Source organism: Eutrigla gurnardus, assembly GCF_963514095.1.
Source record: "Eutrigla gurnardus genome assembly, chromosome: 16".
Lineage (NCBI taxonomy): Eukaryota > Metazoa > Chordata > Actinopteri > Perciformes > Triglidae > Eutrigla > Eutrigla gurnardus.
In genome coordinates, this window is record NC_139927.1 from 15,007,564 (window position 1) to 15,023,926 (window position 16,363).

At 41.3% G+C, this 16,363-nt stretch overlaps 2 protein-coding genes across 2 annotated transcripts in view; one reads left to right on the top strand and one right to left on the bottom strand.

Annotated features, from left to right (window-relative positions):
• The window catches only part of man1a1 (mannosidase, alpha, class 1A, member 1), a 132,167-nt gene that overhangs the window by 58,434 nt on the left and 57,370 nt on the right, over positions 1-16,363 (top strand). Inside the window, exon 4 of the mRNA XM_084030808.1 lies at positions 4,843-4,923. Within this exon, the coding sequence (XP_083886934.1) occupies positions 4,843-4,923 (81 nt within the window). The remainder of the gene's footprint in view (positions 1-4,842; positions 4,924-16,363) is intronic.
• Positions 11,605-14,905, bottom strand: LOC311027043 (uncharacterized protein). Its single transcript, XM_084030809.1, has 10 exons — positions 14,811-14,905; positions 14,450-14,688; positions 14,061-14,337; positions 13,777-13,954; positions 13,577-13,653; positions 13,291-13,471; positions 12,890-13,138; positions 12,627-12,798; positions 12,396-12,544; positions 11,605-12,136 (listed from the first exon to the last, which is right to left on the bottom strand). The coding sequence occupies exons 2-10, from the start codon at positions 14,485-14,487 to the stop codon at positions 11,958-11,960; spliced, it is 1,500 nt and encodes a 499-aa protein (XP_083886935.1). The 5' UTR covers positions 14,488-14,688; positions 14,811-14,905; the 3' UTR covers positions 11,605-11,957.

Below are 16,363 nucleotides of genomic sequence, written 5' to 3' on the forward strand. Positions count from 1 at the left end.
AATGGAAATACACCACCATCAATTCATGGGATTGCTATTTGAATCACACTTTGCAATCAAATCCTACATCGTCCCATCCCTACACACTGTACAGTACCTTTTTCCTTCCTTACTGTACTGTGTGCAAGTCTGTGGATGTTTCAGCTCATTCGCATGTGGAGAGACTGGAGACGTGCCACACCTTCATTTCCAGGGCCCCAACAATCCCCTGTGCATAATCCTGCCTTATTTACAGTATTAATCAGCAGCCGTCCCGTCACTCAAACAGCACTGTCGCAGCAGGAGGCATATTGTTTTCCAATCTGCTCTGATCATGTGCTGCGGCAGCACTATGTCGAGATGTGAAGTTACTTTTGATGTGCCACACTTTTCTGGATGTGCTTTAGAATAAGTGCTCTATAATGGCACGGCAGTTACTGTGAAAACCACCTGGGGAAAGGTTGGGTTACGTTGTTTTAGCTTTGCTAATAACTAAAGAATCAATATGTTCTGAAAATAAAAAAAAAAGATTGCGTGTCATCTGACAGGGCGATACAACAACAAATTTTTTCGCGACTGGAGTGAAACGATCCAGGAAAGTAAGTCTTAAAATGTACATTCTCAGGAGATTTAACAGTCTGAAAAACGCTGCCATCGTGCCAGAGCTTACAGGAGCCTTTCAAGTGATTCTGAGACACTGAAAACAGGGATAAAAAGAGAGGGAGAAAGACAAAGGTTTGGAGATTGTTTAGACTCATGAATATGGAAGTGACGGCAGCAGAAAGCAGCGCTCGTCTCTGGACACTTTGCCAAAAGACACGGAGTAACAGATGGAGAAACGAGACAATACAGATATATTTGATGTCTTCATGCGACACGCCTGCGTCAATACAACTGTCCCTAAGCAAAAAGTGCACAACTCTTGATGGCTTTTGAATTGTCAGCACACACACACACAGTAAAATGACAGCAGCAGCCGGTGGAAGAAACAGTTCTGCCATATTCTTGTGCGTTTTATAAGCGCTGTGTAAACAGTTTCTCTTTTCCTCAGGAACTGCAGGGTACGGTCTAATGGTTTGTAACAAACCTGCGCACCACATACTGATCGGTTGATATAGGACTTAAAGATGATCTCAGAAGAGGAAGGAAAGAGCTGCTGGCCAAAGGAGAACATTGTGCAACCATTAAAGCACAAAAATGTGATGTTTTACAGGATATAAGTGAAGTTAACTTAATTGATCTGGCACTCTTGAGCTCAGCCGGTTCAACATGAGCCAGGAGAAACGAGTGTTATGCAATATTAAAAAGAAATTAGAAAAAAAATGTTGCAGTAGTATTCTTTTGGTTATGTTGCAAGTAGGGATGCTTATCTATATGTGCAGCAAGGTGGTGTTGGGGTGTGGTGGACATCCTGGAAATATAGAGGTTTAAAATGACTTTTTATTTTTTCTGGTTTAATATGCTTTTAAGAAATAGATGAGTTGAGTACAGAGAGCCAAGCAGTCTGATGCTAACTGATAACAGAGTGATACAGTATCTTTATACCCAGTCTCCTCACCAAAGGTATTCACTAACAAGAATGTGAGGTCGGGGGGGTCTTACAGATAACAGGATGACCTAGTGGGGAGACTTACAGACTTCAGATAGCTGGATGATTTAGGCAAGGTCTATATAGACACCAAGATGGTGATTTACTGTTAATACAGCAAGGTGGTACTTTTCCACGAACAAGGCATATTTCTCCATTATGACCAAGGTTGAAATGACTATTCCCCCCCCCCCCCCCCCTTTATTATATTTGATAAACATACATGACAATAAAAGGCAATCGGTGTCCCCCTCTAAGGCCTGATTGCCTAAGTGGGGGCCAGGGAGATCTGCATCCCGTCGTCGATCCTCCGTGGGTGACAAACATTCGGTTTGGACGTCACTTCAGCTGGAGCCTCCTTCTGGTTTGGTAGTTTGCTCTGGAAGTCTCTTGCAGTGGCTAACGTAGCCCTTTCAGACACATTTACTGAAATCTTTGGAGTATTTTTTAAAGTTTTTGGCGTACCAGTGTTGCTAAAGAGAGGACACCCCTCCCCCTCCTTTTATCACATGGTCCTTCCCATGCTAACTATGAGCTGCTAACTACTGATGGGGCGAAAAACATTTTCATTATCGGGATAATCGTGAATATCGTCACAGTGACTTTAAAAAGCTGTCTAGTTCCCCTAGTGATAAAGTACAGGAAGTATAATCTAATGAACAAATATATATTTTATATATTATGAATGTATTTTTTATTCATGCAAGGAGACCTTAGAATTTATGATTACCTTATTTAAAAATTGCTTGATAATTTTTTTGTAACTGAAATGGAAGTTCACAAAAAGTGTTCTCTCTGCGATGCAATAAAGATAATTCATTCATTCCAGTATGTTTTAGTGCTTTAGAGTGTAAGGCATATTTTGATTATTATCAGGACAATATCGTGAATCGCAATTATTTTGTCCAGGAAAATCGTGACTTTAAATTTCCGTATCATCCCATTCCTACTGCTAACGAGAGAGCTACTTTCGTCGTGGCTGAAGTCTTTCAGGGCATCGACGTAGCCAGATCTCTGACTCAGCCTCTGCAAAACGGTGACTAGCTTGACTTCAGCATTACTGTCTGCTCTTCTATGTGCAACCAATGAAAGAGTGTTTACCCTCCGTCCTAAACCTGACTGAGTATAGCTGCAGCCCCGACACCTCGCTCGGGAGCCACGCAGGTCACACTGCCATTTATTTCTACACAACCAACACTTTTCAATCTATTTAAAGAGAAAGCACAAGAGTGCAGGGTTTAAAGCACTCCTGAGACTTCCTCTGTCATAACTCAAACGCCCTGAAACAGAACTTGCGTGCATAAGCCATAAAGAGTCGTATGGGGAAAACGGAAACATTTTCTGTAATAAGAATTCTATTGGTGCAAGGGTTTTTGTGTTTAGCTTTTTGTCATTTTATGCTCCCGGACCAGCAAATAAAGCTTGTTCAGTGACACATAGTAACCAGCATTAACAAAAAAAGATCATAAGATTTATCTAAAGAGGTGTACTCAGGCCATTATCTCATCGATTCATCTTGCTGTAGCTCTTAATTAGTTCTCTGTCAGGAAAAGGCAATGCTTAGTCAGTTTCCTGTGCAGTCTGTAATGGACTTAATGTTGCGACATCAGGAGGCTCGACTCCTCGCCTGCCAACACCGTCGGGCCGTCTTGCAGGAATGAGATAACGTCACACTGCCGCTGACTCAGAGGGTCATTGTCCAACAGTTTAAAGCAGCGACGGTCGCTAAAAGCAGTCGCTGCAGGAAAATGGTTCCAACTGTTTGCTCAAAAGCACTTTCAAAACCAAGCAGAAATGTTCATATCATAAACAGCAGGTAGTCGGTAGAAATAATGGGGTCCTTTCGCATTTCAGCTGCCTGTACGTTACGATGGGGGAGAGAAAAACCCACAGATTAATCGGGAGGAATTAGCAACACAATCTAACTAATGACGGAATGACAGGACATTTGTTTTTCCACAGGACGGATTCCATTGTCTATATCTGGTCGACAGCAGTGACTCAATCAGAGCTGTCAGTCAACACAAAAAAAAACTTCATCTGACTGAGGAATTTGTTCATAAAGACGAGAGAAAGGCAGCGAGAGAGATGAGGCTTCATTGTTCTTTTGCCGAAACAAATGGTTTTTACAAATTCAAATTTTTTTTGTCATCGCTCGTCTCGTTTGCTCTGCCAAAAACTGTCTAGAAATAGAGGTGTTGTATTTTTAGTTGGGGCGTCAAGTACTTCACTGCTCCATGAGGGATCAGAGTAAGACTGCCCAACAAGGGGCATTATTGTTTTAACAATCTGCTGATGAACTAAAGAGCAGAACTATATAATCATTCTTTCAGTGCAGCCATGCTAGCAGCTCTGTGAGGCTTTTTAGGCACAGTGGAGCTTGAACTGCATTTCATTGATATGTGGAGGATGAGTCTAGGAGGAAAGAAGTTGCTCTGGAGTCTGCTGGTACAGCTGACACCTCTGTATCTCTTGCCAGACGGCAGCAGGGTGAACCGGCAGTATCTGGCTGGGTTTTTTGTTTTTTAATATCCTTTGGGCTTTTTTGCAGGTACCTCTTGTCATCAATATCACTGATGCAGATTGCGATAAATACAACAAAAAATAAGTTGATCGTGCTGAATTTCCATACTTAGGATAATCATAAATATAGTCATGAGTGAGATGGGAAAAAACTGTCTGCTTGCTATCACGTAGATAAGTGAAAAATAGGGCCAGATTTTAAAAATACAGGATACAAAAATATATTTTTTATATGTATTTAGACTTTTGCAGGGAGACCTTATGTATTATGATCAGCTTATGTAATATTATTTGAATGTTTTTCATCGAAAAGGATGTTAAATAAAAAAAGAAGTAAAAAATGTAACCAGTATGTTTAAATGCCATCCATTATATAGTGCAATATTTTGATGATTATTGGGATAATATTGTGAAACAAAATGTTCCTATCGTCCAATGCTGACACTGTAATCACATACATAATGCAGTCATAACATACTCACTTATTCATAGCAGATCCCAGTTCTACAACAGCCAGAATTTAAATGTTGTCAGCATTTACCGGTGGCTGCCTCAATCCAAAAATATCGGTCTGAACTGTGGAAAACCCACCCCGATCTAATCCTCTGAAGTGAAACGGGAACCAGGAACATTTCTGTGCTGAGTTTGTATTTTCCTGCTTCTCCGTTCGTGGGAGGACGATTGTATATTCATGAGCAGCACTTCTTCAAATGTTCATCACTTCGTTTTTCTTCTCTTTGTCCCTGCTGCAGAACGCAGAAGTGTCTGTGTTTGAGGTGAATATCCGGTTTGTTGGAGGTCTGCTGTCCGCCTACTACCTGTCTGGGAAAGAGGTAAGAAACAAACCCAAAGCTTCCGGTGGCCTTTTCCCCATGAGCCTTTGAGGAGAGATGCTGCTCCTATTGGCTGATTAATGAAACAGGTGCCACAGAGCAGATAACGGATTCACTGATTAAATATCCTCTGTAATAGCCCGTATATATTAATGTATCCAATAAGCTAGTGCCAAAGTACGTTCTTTTTTTTGAGTGTGGTTTAGATCAATAGCAGTCAGGGTTAAACACAGTGTACCTGAAGATGGCTGGAAGGTGGCCTGATATACTGTAGAATAGGTTAAGGACACATTCATTTTATTCTTTGAGTAAAACTAAATAGAAAGTATCAAGTTATTTCATTTTTCCCACAGGAATGCACTTGAATGTCGGTGGGATAATTGGTACAACGAAGGTTGCCTACAAGGTGCCTCAGTCAGATACTGAAAACTGTTTCACCGTGTACTGTTGAAAGACTTCTATTTCATGAGAACTTCCATGGGTCTTCATCAAAGCGCCAGTCGAGCCCCGTGTGCGTGAGCATATGTGATCATGCTTAGTGACGACTGGCTGTGAAAATGACATCAGCAGGGAATCACACTTAGACCGTGTTTCACTCCGCCAGTGCAGGGATTTTCTGTCATACTCCCTTTCTCCATAGTATCTCCTCTAGTCTTTTAATTACACGCATCATCCTCTTAATGTATGATAAACTACACTGAAGAGATCTTTAAAAAGAAGTAAAACCTGGACCTACAAAGTATTTATTTATTCTATGAAAACGGATCTCCAGGGTTTATTTCTGTTTCTAGCCATGCCCCAAGGATTTCTTTTTCTCCAACTCACTTTTATCTTTCTGCTGTTGACACTTCTGCTGCAATCTGTACTTATATACACATGCACACTGTCCTAATCTACAGCATCATGGTAGTGGTGAGCAGAGCAGAGTCTAAGTGCTTCTTTATTAGCAGGGCGAGATGTTGCCGGCTGGAGTCGTACCCGGCGGTCTCTGGTAGCAAAACGTCAACGAGTGTGTCAGCGCTTCGATGCACACAGAAAATCTGCAGCAACATTATTTCTTATTTGTCACATACTGGGTGTTGGGGCACCGGGTTATCGACTAGTTTATGGCTTTACACATCCTTTGTAGACAACAGCCTCAATATTAAACCAAAGTATTTCATTTATTCATCACTGTTGGTAATTCCCAAAGCCAAGATATGACCGTGTAAGCCTTTGAGTGTGTGTGTCTCTCCACATTCATTTCAAATCTAAACTACTTCAAGTGGGCCATAAATAGCACTAAGGCTGCAACTAAAAAGTATTTATATCGGCGATTAACCTGCTGATTACTTTCGGGATTCAATGTTTAATTTGGTCTAAGTTGGTCTAGTAAATGTCAGAAAAGGGTGGGAAAAATAGAAAATATTCCAAAATTGCAGTTTCTTTTTCGCACAAGGTTTTGTCAAACTCAGAAGAAATTAGGATTTCTATCACATTTAGACAAAAGAGACAGAAAATCAGCAACTCCTCACAGTTTAGAAGCTGGAACAAGGGAACAATGAACATTTTGTGCTTAGTAAATGTCTTGAATTATTAATCTGTGTGATCAATATGAAGGCTTTTTGGCTCTGGTGGCTTTAGTCAAACTCCAGTCAAGATTTGTTTGTTCAACCAGCCAATCACAGGCCTAAAAACTAAAAGGGCTCTCAGAGAGTGCAGACCTCTGCCAGAGCTAATGCACTCCATAATTGGAGCCATGTGTCAGAAATTCAGACCAGTAGATTTTGCGTAATCCTGCTGACAAAACAGATGACATATTGAAAACATGACCTCCTCGGTTGGGGAAAAAAGGTGAAAAATATATAAAAAAAATAATAATTCAACAATTAACAGCTGCAAAACATAGTTTAGCCAAACGCAGAAGAAAAATCTTGTAATGAAGTGTTTCAAACACAACCGTGATGAATGCTGCATGCTGATCATCTGAACTTTGACGGGTGTGAAACACTGGAGGCCAACTGTGACTCATCATTTCTCAGTAGTCACTCTTAGATCCATTACTTTCCTCATGAGTCAGTTCAATCAGTTCAAGACCTCCTCCTGCATGGCATCAGAGCCTTGAGAGGTCGCTGTCCTTCAGCTGCAGGTCAGGGTCCCCTGAAGGATGGAGCAGGTAGAGGGGTGGCTGATGGGTGGCCTCAGAGGACTGAAGATGACTGAATACGCCCTGTGGTGCGCCTCTAAACAACTGCTGATGTCGGGTTGAAAGACTGCTGGGTTGGCCTGCTGGTGTTTAGTGTTTTGGGGGGCAAAAGAACAGGCACCAACGCCTGCCTGGTCCAGTGGCTCCAAATGTCTTGTTTTCACAAACAGAAGCCCAAAATCCAAAGATCTTCAGTTTGCAATCACAGTTTAATTTTAATGTTGTGTCGATTTACTCGACAACAACATTGATCAGACTAATCTTTTTAGCTTTCAGCTTAACGTCTGTGATATGTGTTAAGCTAAGCTTACCCCTTGGTAATATAAGTAATGGTGAATGGTAAATAATAGTTTTCTATGATCGGTATCTATGCTATTATTATTTCTTGATTGTGAACTAGAAACTAGAATGTGATTTTGCACACTCAAATCAGCTAAATCCACTTTTCCGATTTTCTTTCACATGCATAAAACCAGGGATTTTGGAAACACTCATGTTAAAAAGCTTTTACAGATGAAGTGGAGCTCTACTGCAGGTACATTTGGATATTTGTATTATATAATGGACTAATTGAACGCTGCTCGGCATTGTGTAATTCCCCATTTGGAGTATCTATTAGATGAGACTGCATCTGAACCGCTGAGAAGATATCCAGCCCTCAAAGCCAAAGAGACCTCAGAGCAGAGAAAGAGAGCGAGAGCTGAGCGAGAGCTGTCAGCTGACTAGAAAGAGTGATAACAACGATTAGATGTGACCTTAGAGACCATTTAAGCCCCTTGACTTGAAGTAGGAAAACTGGAAGTATTTGAAGTGAAGTTTCAGAGCCCAGAAGTAGTAAAGTAGCTGAAGTTTAACTTGGTGAAAGCATTTAAGGTTCCAGTATAAGCCAAATCAGCTGATTTGTCAGCTTTCAACATTCACCATCCATCTGACATTTTAACAGCTTTCAGTTAAAGTTTTTTCATCCTTGATCTCAGACACTGTCAGCAGTCTTTGCTGAATGGTATTCAGTAGTGTTTACAAGATGAATTGTAGGAATCCAGAGATTTTCCTTTTTTTTTTTTGGTTCAAGGTGGATAATAGATAAGCAGTCGAAAAGGCAGAGAGAGGGGCCAGGTTGAGGCGTCGGTCTGTCTCTCTCCGAGTTGGTCCGTCTGGCTTTGGCTCTAAGGGACCCGGGCCTTTTAAAGAAAATGTGATCAGTAAGAGTACAGCTGGTAGCGGCTGCATGCAACCGACTGCCAGGCTTTCAAGGACCACAGCATGTAACCTCATCCACCAGAGAAAGGAAGGACCGCCGGACGGCAGGAAGTAAACAATGCACGGGGAGATGAACATAATGAAAGGCTTCCAGTTCTCCTACTAATCAAAGCTAAGTGCTTCAAGCAGGGAAGGACAGAGAAAGGACAGACAGCTGCAAGAGAGAAACACAGAAAAAGAGGAAGGAAGGAAGACATTGTCTGGGAAAAGACAATGTCTTTTGATTTATGCAGTAAAGTAATTGAAAGGAAGCCAGGGAAGACATTTAAAAACGATAGAAGAAAGAAAGCGGAGAGACAGATGTTGTGTATACACTTGTTTTACATAATAATAATGATATCATCTTTATTGTTTCCTGATTTGCAGTTAGCATTCAAGAACTTGACCTTCTTCAATTTTCCTTTTACTAACAGGAAATAATCAATCAGACTACGACTCTAGACATTTAGCCTTAATGTGTATACTGGCTGTTTTGAGTGTATTCTACCATTTCTCCAGTGTGAACAAACTCATAACCTTGGCAGCCATGATTTGAAAAAACTACGTACACTCACTCTAAACACTATACGACTCTTGTGTAAGTCTTTTATGAATTGATTGGATTTCAGATCACAGTGAGAATCAACAACTCCTTGTTGTGAAGATCTACATTTAAAATGTACTGTTCTTCACTTTAAGCGGAGCTTTTCATCCTCCAGCCAACCCCTTATCCTGGAACGATTATAACGATCAACAATGAGGAGGCTTGATTGTGATGAAGACTAATCCCAATCTCCTTTAGTTGTGTCTGACAGAGTAATCTGGTGATGGCTGGGATGAGTGTCCCAGCTGCCTCCCTCATCCCTTAGAATGACGCAGATTAAATTTAAAATCCCGTCACTGGAAAAACCGAAGCAGAGGCTGGATTCTCAGGTGTGTCGCGGACCTCCTTACAGACCAGTGGTGCAGAGAAACGGTGATGATTGGACTGCAGGGACATTTATCTCAATGATAAATTAAAGGTTTTAGGAGCGAACCAGATTTTGGAGCATGAACTGCAGATATAATTAATAATCCCATTGTCTTCATTGACAAAAAGGCCACATTAGGTCGTAATTTCTTATATTCAGGACTGATATTACAATAGATTGTTTGTCTACATGTGACCTGAAGCTAAAGAGGGAGAATCATTCGTTTACAAGGTTAAAGTTTTGTCAGAATGTTATTTGCTTGAGCTGGCTGAATTAGCCAAAGTGATGGCCCCACACAGTCCTGGTGGTATGTAGAGCTGTTGTTATGACTTTAGGCTGTGCAAAGAGCTTGCTTTGATTAATTAATACCAGGAACAAACCTACACATGACAATATATCCTCATGATTTGACTTTCTCTCTTTCTTCTCCTTAGTAATGAAATTATCCATACAAGACGACATGTCGGAGTTCACCATGAAACGCGACATTTGCTGCTGCTCCAGTGTTTATTCCGATAATAAATGGCCACCGCGCCGTCCTTGTTATTGCGGTTGGCTTCCTCCTGGAGAAACAGAAACGGGTCGAGCTTGCACACTGGACAGATCTGTGTTTGACTAATTTGGCACCCACACGGTTGCTCCATGGATTTCTGTGCCTTGAACAACAGGAATTAGCTGAAGTCGAAGGTTCCCGTTGCCAGGCCTTAATTTATTTCCTTTTTATTGTCACTGATTGATCAGATGGCACAAGAAACGGTGCCGGCTGGCTCAGGACAACACAGCACCACAGTGGAATATATCGTTACTGATCACTAATGCTGTTTCGGATAACTTTGGTTGGGGTCCTTGAAGCTTTCAGAAACAAAGGTCGTGCTTGATGAGGTGTGGACCACACATTGTCAACATCCTTATTTATTGTTGTGTTGTTTTATTACAATGCTCATGTCAATTTCCCTTGTTTCACTGTTGTCCCAAACTATTTATTCATGCTCAACCGAGAAGAGTTATCCAGCATTTGGAAACTTCTGTAGTTCCCGATGACAAGTGACACCAGCGTCTGTGAATATCTTTCAAGTTTTCACCATCATTACGGGTCGGATATTTGCAATACATGATTATGTACATCTCCCAGTTAATAGCTGTTAATCCATTACAGTGAATTCTTAAAGGAGACATATTATGCTCATTTCTGCTTGTTGACATGGGTCTTTGATGTCTAAATGGAATGATAGTAACATGCTTTGGTCGAAAAAACCCAAGGATTGAGCACAGCAGGGTTCTCAACATACCAGTTTCACAGCCCTGCTTTCAGCGGTCGGATTCAGTGACTTTCCCTTTAAATTCTAATGAGCTACTGCGTGCGCCGCCCAAACGGTCTTGGCACCGCCCACCTCTTCCTGCCGGGCGTAAGACGTGAGGACGCCATTTTGTAACCATAACAACGGTTGATTCGGGGGAGAAATGGCTGCCGGTCAACAAACTGCGGTGCAACCTTACCTGTTCGAGCCGGAGTCCGACCCAGAACAAGAAGAGGCTCCAGAAGAAAGTCAGCAGCCAAGATTGAACATGGATGTTTCTCAGTGGTTAGTAGTTAAGTTTGTTACCTCGAAATATACCGGTTTATAAACTTTAAATAAATATTACAAAAGAAACAACACGACGTGATTGCTTAGCTATCGTAGTTTCCAATCAATAATACAATTCTGCTAAAAAATAGGTGTTCCTGTGGCAATTGTGAACAAATGCCTACAGAACCTGAGAATATATGCTGTACTGAAATATCACAAGTAAGTGTGAACACTGTGCAAACATGGTTGTAATTTTGCAGTCTCTCTTTTCTATCATCCATTGTCACTCACTTATCTTTCATAATTTATAGGTTACACGAAGACTACAGCAGCTTCCTGAGCCACCAACATGCATGGTGGACCATCCTGGCCTCGAACCTGTCTGCCTGAATGTATTTTCACTGCAGAATGCACTAAACATTTATCGGGCAGACTATGGACCTTTACGTCTCAGGGGAATTGTGCAGTAAGCTTTCAGTCACATAAATACTATTAATTTATCGCAAAAATGTTATGCTCAAAAGTACGTAGGTGCTTCCTCTATCTTACATTGCTTATAGTTTATGGTTATAGTTTATCCTTATTATTTTTTACTGAGATCCCAGCTTGTGATCAACAAATGTATATCTAATTAGCTATCTATCTATCCATCTAGTTAACATGAAAATTACATATCAAACAATGAAAACACACAGAACAGTAAGTAAAGATTGTTTATTGTACATTCTCATTGTACATTGTACAACATTGTTTACATTGTAAACATGTGTAGACATATGAAATAATAAAAACAATAGGAAGATAAATTACTGAAGTGGAACAGTTGAACTTTGTACTTCAATATCAATATAAAAATAATAACAATGAAAGTATCTTATTGCCATGGACGTGAACATTCAGTGCTGACTTTATATTACATTGTGTCCAGCCAATATAGATACCTAGCCTACAGAAGCTTTGTAAGCTGGTGCTGGGGCTTTCTGGGCCGGGGAGTGAGAGTTGTGCTGCCCGCCTGCGTGGTGCTGAGGATTCGTGCAGAGTTCCCTGATGCAGAAGGACAGTATGTTGGGTTCAGACCTGTCCTTGGTTGAACCTCGACACATAACCTGCTATAACGGTCAGCTTGTCAGGTCGGTCAAACTGAGCCGAGAGGTCTTCAGGGATTTTAAGCTTCAGCACCTCGTTCACATATGGGGCAGGGTCCTGGAAAACCTTATCAAAGATGAGGTCCAACAGTGCATCAACGTAATCTGTAGTGCAATAAACAAAGATGTATGTTTACAGGAAAGTTGCACTAGAACCAAAAAGCCTTGTGTAAAGTTTCTCTTGTTATTTCACCTAATTACTTCATATTTATACATTCTCCTTATTTATTATTTCTTTTGAAAACCATGTAAAAAGAATTCAGATTTTATTTGTTTGTGTTTATTTTCAACATTCTGTGATATGCCTGTATGTTCATGTTTACTTTTTATTTGTGGAGTTTAAATAAAAGACTGTAAAACTTACGGAATGTTGGCTCTGCTTTCACAGGCTTTGCAGTGCATTCTCCGCGTTTTGACTTTGGGAAGTTGACTCTGTAGAGCAGCTCTCCTCTTGTCGATGTTGCCTGAGGTCGGCCAGCATTTTCATTATAATGCAGGGCAGCCAGGTAGAGTCTTGGGTGGAAAAATAGTAGTTAGAAAGATAGCAAACAAACTAAATTATAATGAAATAAACAGATACTGGTAGTTTTATTACCTGCATAACATTCCAAGGTATGGGAAGACAACATTCTTCGGTGCAAACCGCAAAATGACACTGTGGAATGCCTCCAGCGATGAGGTCTGATAGTGAGGGCTGAGCTTTTCAACATCTCTCAGGATTCTCTTGTTAATCAGTGCCTTTTCTAACCTGCAGAAAGCTGGTGTCCCTGGAAAAAAGAAATCACATGAATTCAAACTGTTAAACATCTTTTAGATATTAAAAAAAAACATTTTATTCACAATTTTGTTTTTATCTACCTGCTTTCAACCATTTGCTCTTGTCCCTTGAGGTGCGCTGTGGATGCAAGCACTGGGGGAAAGCAGGATCTGGATGTGTGTGGATGTCTTGGACATGGTTGAGAATGGAGGTCCACTTAGCCACTCTCTCTGGCCCTGAAGTAGAGGAGGCTGCTGTCCAGTACACATGGTTCTTTATGCTTCGAAGCCACTTCTTCAGCTTTTCGCATTCTTTGTTCTGGGCTATCTTGACCAGTTTCTTGGACAGTCCTAATAAAACAATATTTGTCACATTCAGATAAACAGTATAAGTTGATTACAAAATAACTCTAACCCATGTAACATATTAGTGATTATGATAATAGGATAATATAATGTGTGGACCTGTGAGCAAGGGCATTTTATCTTGATTGTACTCCTACCTTTTTCCATGTGCCAGACATCGTAGTACTGTGTCACATTGGCCTCCCTCAGGAACTTCTGGATCTGAGGGTGACGGTCTGTGACAATGCTGTCCAATGTAACACCACATGCCTCCAGGAGAGCAAGGCTCCTCTTCAGACCTTCTTTTTCCATGTGGTAGCTTCCCCCGACTTCGTTGCTCTGATCAGAAAAACAGGACAAAAGTCTATTAAATATATGATTCTTAAAAGCAGTCATTAAACACAGATTAGTTATCTTGAATAAAGATCACACCATTTCACTCACCTGAACCAGCTGTATGTCGACAATAGTGTTGCTCCTCAGGTCCATCATTGAGTAACTGCCAAACTTGGCAGAGTGGCCTTCAAAAATAAATGTAGAATATCACAGAAATTTAATCTTACCTATCAATTTGTTGTACTTCATCGTAAACACTTCTCTAAACAAAAACATTAGAGTAAAATTGATCAGAGAGTCTTGTATACCTGGTGAGTCAGCCCTTAGGTCGCCACCCAGGATAACACTCTCCTGTTGACTAAGCTGCTCCATCATCCCGTTCTGCACAGTCTTCCACGTGTGTATGATTGCAGGCTCTATGAACGTCCGTGCATGACGCCTAAATGTGTCATACTGAAACATCTTCAGCTGCATTGCCCGGAAGATCTGAGGACAGACAGACAAGATGTGTCATAAGTACTGCTCTATACAACATTTAGCAATATGATATGCAAAAATAATACATTTACATAGTGATGACTAAATCTATTACCTTTTCAAGTTTGAAGAAAGATGCACCTGTGGTGTATATTGCAGCTGAGAGCTGGAGGTTTCCTGCAGGTGTGCTTCCCAGAATTGGCTGGCTGTTCCATTTTCTGAAGAACTGACAATGTGGGCATGTTTGTTCTACAGAGATGAATGTGCCGACCCTTCTTGTCTGCACGTCTGACACACGCTGACAGACAGGGCACACCTCAAACAGCTCCATCAGACACTTTTCATAGACAATATACGTTGGTGTCTTATGAACAGGGCAGGAAGGCTCCAGTCTAGTAGAAAAACAAAATAATCAAAAGAGAAATTAGTAACTCCCACACAGCTTGAGACAAATTATGTAAAAACATGTAGGGAATAAAAGGAATTCTGAGGTTATTAACTCACGTCACATCTGCTGACTCTGACAGAGTCCTCTGGATCATATGTAGAATCCTTGGGGTCGGGAATTTCCATGGATGAACTACCCTCCAATGGATTCTCCTCTTCCTCCTCCTCCAGTTCCAAGCGAGCCCTTTTACTTGGTCTTTTTATTGGGGTTGATGTTAAAAATGGTTGACGAGTTGAGAAGGCAATGGTTGAGGTGCCAACACCAACATCAGCACAGGACACTGATTTCTGTGTGCCTTTGATAGATGAAAATATATTTTTCATTAGCCACTCCATATTCATAACAGAGTAAAACTAAAATTACACTATATAGAAACATAGTGACTAACATGACATGATATGCTTTTGGGCAACAAACCTGTGCTTCTGAAGTGAGGCTGGAGAGTTCTCATGGAAAGCTGTGTGCCAACGTTGCATGTCACTGGTTGGTCTGTCTGGCAGGCAACATGATGCACTACAGGCTGCTGTACAGTTGTACTTGTCTAAACACAAAAAGAAGCAATAGGTTATGTGTCTGCTTTCTCATGTTACATGAAAAATAAAAATATGTAGACAGAAATGATGATTAGCAATAGACATTTGTGAAGCAAACTTTTCTGTGTCCATGCCTGCATATAACTGATAGTAGCACAGCAGATATCTAGCAGGTAGCCCCTGTCTCCGGAAACAAAACAAAGTAGTGACTGCTTTATTGCAGATAACGCTTTGGTGCTCTCATGTCTGGTCTCTCATGCCAATAGGTTACGCTAGAGCTGTAGTTACATGTATACAAACGCACAGGAACTATTTCGACTGCCAACACAGTCCTTTAGCACAACATGCTAAGTAATGAACATAGCTAACTGCTCGGGAATAAAAGACCATTTTATACCGTGTCCTCTGCGTGTTCACGGCGGAACAGTAGCTCACCGTCCGTGAACTCCTGACAACGCTACAGCTGTAGTTGCTTGTAAACAAACACACAGCCATTTAGCACAACATGCTAAGTAATGAACATAGCTAACTGGTCGGGAATAAAAGACCATTTTATACCGTGTCCTCTCCGTGTTCACGGCGGAACAGTAGCTCACCGTCCGTGAACTCCTGACAACGCTACAGCTGTAGTTGCTTGTAAACAAACACACAGCCATTTAGCACAACATGCTAAGTAATGAACATAGCTAACTGGTCGGGAATAAAAGACCATTTTATACCGTGTCCTCTCCGTGTTCACGGCGGAACAGTAGCTCACCGTCCGTGAACTCCTGACAACGCTACAGCTGTAGTTGCATGTAAACAAACACACAGCCATTTAGCACAACATGCTAAGTAATGAACATAGCTAGCTTGTCGGGAATAAAAGACCATTTTATACCGTGTCCTCTGCGTGTTCACGGCGAAACAGTAGCTCACCGTCCGCGAATTACTAAGACCAATTAAAACAATCTTCCCTGCGTGTTCACAGCGGAACAATGGCTCACCGTCCGCGAACAACAGAGACATTTCACCCGTCTCCTCGCCATGTTCATGGCCGAGCAGGGGTTCAAGGCCGGTTCGAAGCGATACAATCTCAATGTCCTAATTCATTTTCTCAAATCACCGTCATGTTTTAAAAGAGTGCTGATATGACAAATTAACGTTTGGTAACATTAACACTATAGTGAATCCGACTGCCAGTAAGCACAACGTTGAACACTTCACATGTAATGTTAGCTCAGCCTCATTCGGCTAACACGACGGTTAGCATTAGCTCATGTGCTAAATGACCAAAGTAACACAAACTATACTGTTTTTGTAAATACTTACAGTTGCAACATCGGTGGCGTCGGCACGGACAGTGGGTATGGATCCATCTTTTAGGAGCAGTCTTGTTGCCAATCCAGCGGTATACTGTCCGTGGTTGGAGAAACAGTCCGATGTGAAGTGATTCGC